General features: G+C 66.5%; 1 protein-coding gene across 1 annotated transcript in view; it reads left to right on the forward strand.

Moving 5' to 3' along the window:
* The window catches only part of GAREM2 (GRB2 associated regulator of MAPK1 subtype 2), a gene marked incomplete at its 5' end in the record, with an annotated part of 9,758 nt that overhangs the window by 2,563 nt on the left and 1,023 nt on the right, over positions 1 to 6,172 (forward strand). The window contains 3 exons of the mRNA XM_085311718.1: positions 711 to 851; positions 3,135 to 3,265; positions 3,488 to 4,642. Of these exons, the coding sequence (XP_085167844.1) occupies positions 711 to 851; positions 3,135 to 3,265; positions 3,488 to 4,642 (1,427 nt within the window). The remainder of the gene's footprint in view (positions 1 to 710; positions 852 to 3,134; positions 3,266 to 3,487; positions 4,643 to 6,172) is intronic.

Here is a 6,172-nt window from a genome sequence, read left to right on the forward strand (position 1 = left end):
AGGGTGCCTCCCCCTCCCTGGAGCAGGGCCCATCCCTGCCTGGGTACATGGCGCTCCGCGGAGTGGGGCCGGGTGCTGCGTGCAGCAGCCGGGCAGAGACCGGAGCAGAGCCGGTGCTGCTTGGCGTGCCGAGGGCCCGCTGCCCCGGGAGCCATCTCCCACGAAGCCTGGCAGTCCCGGCTCCGGCTCCGTGTCAATAAACTTGTTGTTTGTGACCGCTGCTTCAGCCTTTCAAGAAGGACAAAGAAATTGTTTCCAGGGCAACTGGCGGCTCTTGGCAGCAGGCACCTGCTCCTCCGTCTGCCCAGTCCATCCGGCAGAGCTGTACCCAGGGCCTTTCCCTGCGGCGCCCGGCGTGGGGCTCGACCCGCTCCCGGAGCGCGGGTGTCCCCGGCCCCGCACGCCGCCGCCCCATCTCCGCCGGGGCTCACCTGCACCCGAACCAGCACCTGCACCCGCACCCGTCCCATCTCCCTTCCCCGGGCGAGGGAGGAGTGTCTCGGGCCAAGAAAGGCCCGCGAAGGGTGGCCGGGGGGGTTCACGTTCCCAGGCTCTGGCTTTTAAAGGAGGGGGTGGAATGTTTCCTCCCGAGGGGCTGCCGGCCCCGGCGGAGGCGCTTTCCTGGTGCCGGGGGATGCGGGGCGGTGGGCGGCGGGGGCGGCCGGGGGGCTCAGCGCCCCGCCGGCGGCTGCATGCCCGGCGCCTTGCAGGCGAGTACGTGGAGGGGGTGAGCGCCCAGGACGTGCTGCTGATCCACTCGTGCCGCCAGTGGACCACGGTGACGGCGCACAGCCTGGAGGAAGGGCACTACGTCATCGGGCCCAAGATCGACATCCCCCTGCAGTACCCAGGTACGGGGCGCCGGGGCCCCCCCCCGGCACGGCCCTGCCGAGCGGGGTGCCGAGCGCCCCGCCGCCGCCAGCGCCGCCTGGGCGGCCGCGCTAAGTGCTCGCCCCAGCCCTAATGAGGGCTGCTAATAAATAAGTCATGGGAAATGGAGTGGGGGAAGGGTTAATCACCCGCCTCCGGGGGGGCTGGGGGGCCCCTCAGCCACGGCCACCGACCCGCAGCCCCCTCCTGGGCTGCCCCCGCTGCTGCCCCCCAGCCCCGGTGCAGCACAGCCTGGGCAGCTGGCTTCCTCCCGCTCCTCATCCTCCTCCTCCCGCTCCCCGTTCTGCTGCTGATGATCCTCGTCTTCCTGCTTCTCATCCTCCTGCTCCTCATCCTACTCCCCATCCTCCTGCTGCTGCTCCTCATCTTCCTCCTCCCCGTCCTCCTGCTGCTGCTCCCTGTCCTCCTGCTGCTGCTCCTCATCTTCCTGCTCCTCATCCTCTTCCTCCTGCTCCCCATCCTACTCCTCCTGTTCCTCATCCTCCTCCTGCTCTTCYTCCTCCTCCTTCTGCTCCTCATCCTCCTCCTTCTGTTCTTCATCCTCCTTTTCCTGTTCTTCTTTCTCCCGCTCCCTCTCCTGTTCCTCATCCTCCTCCTGCTCCTCTTCCCCCAGCTCCTGCTCAGGGCTCCTCACCGGGCTCTGGGTCGACAGGGCTCCCTGCCCGGGGTGGGATGGGGCCGGGGCTGCGTCAGACGCGGTGCTCGAGGCGGGCAGGGGCCGGGACCAAGGCCACGATCCTGGAGCCACTCCAGGCACCGGCCCAGCTGTGCCCGCGATGACCGCTGGGACTCCTTGTGTGGGGTGTCCTGGTAARGAGAAGGGTAAGTTGGGCTGGAAAGCAAGATTATCGCGATTGCGTCCAGGACGCACCGTGACCGCCTTTCCCACGCGGTCCCTGAGCCCCCTCGGGAGGAGAAAGCACCTGGAAAGGGGGGAATTTGTTAAAGAAAGGTGATGGGAGCAGCTGGAAAGGCAAACTGGGGTCTGCAGGGCTTGCGCATGGCCAGCGGAGAAAATGCCTGCTTTTGGTCAAAAACGGAGATTTTTCTTTTTAAAGCTCCCGAAAGAAAGTCAGCCGCTGACCAGCAGCGCAGAGACGGTGTTTAGAGGGGCAAGCCAGACCCGCCGAAAAGGGAAGCGCGGGTCTGAGCGAGGAGACCAGAAGACAGCGGCGCCCGCCGGGCTCCCGCGCCGCCGCCGGGCCCGGCAGCAGGAGCGCCGGGAGCCCCGGGGACGCGGGCCCGCGGCCCCGGATGTCCCGGCGTGGGGACGGCGCTGCCTCCCCCCTCCCGGCGCGGCCGGATTAGTATTCCGGTCAGGAAACGCTCCCACCGAGCCTCATGCTAATGAAGGCACGATTTTGCTCCGGCGGCGCCTCCCGCTCCTGCCCCCCCGGCCGCCCGCATTAGCAGGCAGACGGGCACGGCCGACCCGCCGCCCGCGCCGGCGGCTTTGTTGCAAATCCCCTTCCCCTCGCCGAGCTTGCTCTCGCCCGGGGCTTTGCCGCTGCGCTTTGCTCGGCCCAGCCTGGATTCCACATTTCTCCCTTTTTTTTTCTTTTGGTGAGACGGGCTCCTCCACCGCCGTCAGCCCTGGGACACCACGGCTCGGCCCTGCCTGTCCTGCACCCTGGACCTYGGGGCCCCAGTTTGCTCCCAGTCTGTGTGTGTAGAAGACTGGGAAGGCGATGCACRCGCTCACGAGCCTCTGCAAGCCGGCCGGCCGCCCTGAAGGGCGCCCGAGGGCCCGGGTGCCGTGGGGGCTGCAGACCCGACCTGGGGCACCCTGGAGCCGAGCATCCCCGGGGCTCCCAGCGCCCGGCGGCGGTCGGGACGCTCCCCGCGGCCCCTCTCACCCGCACATCTGCACCGAGCCCGCTGGCCTGCTGGGCCCTCCTGGACGCGCTGGCGGTGCCCCCCACCCACCCACCGTGCTCCCCGCTGCGTGGGGCCGTGCAGGACGCAGCTGTTCCTGCCGCGGCGCCGTGCACACGCTGGGCTGCAAATGCTGCTGTTCCTGGTGTGGCCAGAGCACTTCTTCCCCAGAGCATTTTTCTGACTGAGGAATGGGGGGGGGGGRGGGGGGCAYGAGGTCTTCATGCCCCAGCAGTAGGCAAGCACAGCCCAGTCCATGAACCCGCAGCCTGCTTGAGCCCACAGGCAGGTCTTCAGTGAAGGCTATGGGGCTGGCATCCTTGCCGTGGAGCTCCTCTCAGCCCTGTGGGTCTGGATGTCCCTCGTAGGTAAGTTCAAGCTGCTGGACCAGGACCGGGACATCCGTGAGCCTGTGCAGTATTTCAACAGYGTGGAGGAGGTGGCCAGCATCTTCCCAGACCGTGTCTTCGTCATGGAGGCCATCACCTTCAGTGTGAAGGTTGGTGTGGGGACAGTAGGGGACATCAGGGGATGGTGGTGAGGATCAAGAGATGGTGATGGGACATGAGGAGGTGGTAGTGAGACATCAGGGGATAGTGGTGGGGCAGCAGAGGACCTGGAGGATGGTGATGAGACACGAGAAGTGGCTGGTCCCCAGGTTGCCATGTGGTGTTGGCCACATGCCGGTTGCCCTGCTCAGCCGCTGGCTGTCCCGGGGCAGGTGGTGTCAGGGGAGTTCAGTGAGGACAGCGAGGTGTACAACTTCACACTGCACGCGGGGGACGAGCTGACGCTGATGGGCCAAGCGGAGATCCTCTGCGCCAAGACGGTGAAGGAGAAGTCGCGCTTCAACACCATCCTGCGGAAGCTAGGCAAGGCGGCGCCCGCGGCCGGGGGCAAGCAGGTGAAGGGCAAGATGCCCTGCCTGATCTGCATGAACCACCGCACCAACGAGAGCCTCAGCCTGCCCTTCCAGTGCAAGGGGCGCTTCAGCACCCGCAGCCCGCTGGAGCTGCGCCTCCAGGAGGGCGAGCACACCATCCGCAGCATCATCGAGAAGGTGCGGCTGCCCGTCAACGTGGCCGTGCCCAGCCGCCCCGCRCGCAACCCCTATGACCTGCACGCCATCCGCGAGGGCCACTGCTACAAGCTGGTCAGCATCATCTCCAAGACGGTGGTGCTGTGCTGCATCCTCCGCAAGGACGAGCTGGTGCCCTTCCACTTCCTGCTGCTCACCGACATGCCCCGCTTCCAGCTGCCCGAGGGGCTGCTCTGCGGGGACCCCCAGCTGGAGAAACTGGTGCGGGACAGTGCCGCGTACTGCCACGAGCGCTTCAACCCTGATGAGTACTCCAAAGCCGTGCGGKAGGCCAAGCCTGACTTCTCGGAGGAGTGCGCCAGCCCCCGGCGCATCCGGCTCTGCCTGCAGGGCTATGCCCACGAGGAGCTCAGCCAGCCCTTGCAGCGTCTCTCTCTCTGCGTCTACCGTGGGGCGCTGGCCCACRTGCCTGAGGACGTGGCCGCCCGATGCCCGGACCCGCTGGGTGTGGGTGGGAGCGCCCAGCATGAGCACCCGGTGCTGCCTGACTTCTCCGACCCCGACAGGGAGTACATGACGCCCGACTGGGCCGAGCCCGAGTTCCGGACTCAGGAGCAGCTGGAGATCCCCTACGAGGAGCTTTGGAGCAACCAGAGCTTGGAGAGCTTCTTGGAGCCCAGCAGCAACCCACTGGGGCTGGGCGGCACCAACAAGGGGCGTCAGGACCTCATCTCCTTTGGGTCTGCGTCGCCGCTGGGCTCCCCACACCGCCCTGGCGCCCCCAGGGACGACCCCCTTGGGGACACCCCACCCCCCGTGCCACCGAAATCGGAGGCGGTAAGAGCCAGGTGCCCACCGTGGTCCTGCACCTGGGGACCGGGAAATGAGGCCTCAGGGGTCCCGTCTGCCTTGGGTGCACAGCAGGAGCCAGGCAGCAGGGCTCAGCACGGCTCCTGCAGACATCCCTATGCTGTGGGCAGGAGATGCACAGCCTGGGGTCTTGTTGTGAGCCCCCTGGTCCCATGACATGGCCAACCAGATACCCCCAGGTGCTGTGGGATGGCAGGGCTGGGAGCTGGCCCAAGGTGGTGGCCACAAGACAGTCATTCATCTGGAGTCCCCCCCTTGCCCTCCCTGGGTGATGACGTATCCCGTGTGTCCCAGAGCCTGTGCCCACCTGGGGTGGAGCCCCTTGTGCCGGGGGGAGCCTGGCTGATGGGATGGGGAGGTCGTGGTCCCTAGCTGCTGCACTCGGGCTAGCCTGGCGCAGGGACCCCAGGGTGCACACCTCCAGGCTGCCCGGCACCACGGGGTGCCCAGAGCCTCCAGGACCCCCTTAACCATTGGGTACCCGAATGCTCTGGGCTACCCCATGCCATCGGGGACTCAGATCCTCCAGACTCCCCTGCACCACAGCACACCTGAATCCTCTGGGCTGCCCTGCGTAAGGTACCCAAAGCCTCCAGGCCCCCCTTGACCATGGGTACCCAAATCCTATAGGCTGCCCTGCACCACTGGGTGTGCAAAGCCTCCAGGACCCTCTGCACCATGGGGTGCCCAAGGCCTCCAGGACCCCGGGGTACCTGAATCCCCAGAGCTGCTCTGCACCATGGGGTATCTGAATCCTCCAGTCGCCCAGCATCAGGTGTCCAAAGCCTGGACATCTTTGACCATGGGATACCTGAGTGCACCAGACTGCCCTGCACCATGGGGTACCTAAAGCCTCTAGGTCCTCCTTGACTGTGGGGTACCCAAAGCCTCCAGGACCTCCTTGACCATGGGGTACTGGAATCCACCAGGACCCCCTTGATTACGGGGTACCCAAAACCTCCAGGTCCTCCTTGACCATGGGGTACTCGACTCCACCAGGCTGCCCTGCACCATGGGGTACCCAAAACCTCCAGGTCCTCCTTGACCATGGGGTACTTGACTCCACCAGGCTGCCCTGCACCATGGGGTACCCAAAACCTCCAGGTCCTCTTTGACCATGGAGTACTCGACTCCACCAGGCTGCCCTGCACCATGGGGTACCCAAAACCTCCAGGTCCTCCTTGACCATGGGGGTACTCGACTCCACCAGGCTGCCCTGCACCATGGGGTACCCAAAACCTCCAGGTCCTCCTTGACCATGGAGTACTCGACTCCACCAGGCTGCCCTGCACCATGGGGTACCCAGAGCCTCAGGCCATGGTTGGGGCTGGCTGGACAAGCGGGGACCAGTGGGGCTGAGCCCCCCCCCCACCGTCGGCCTCCCTCAGCATCCTCCAAGCAGGGGGTGCTGGCGGGGAGGGGAGGGGTCCCGGCCCTGACTGGGGACCCTTGGCCGGCTCCGCAGGTGAAGGAGGAGTGCCGGTCGCTGCACGCGCC

This window comes from Rhea americana, unplaced genomic scaffold (genome assembly GCF_003343005.1).
Source record: "Rhea americana isolate MKP2758 unplaced genomic scaffold, rheAme1 scaffold_348, whole genome shotgun sequence".
NCBI lineage: Eukaryota > Metazoa > Chordata > Aves > Rheiformes > Rheidae > Rhea > Rhea americana.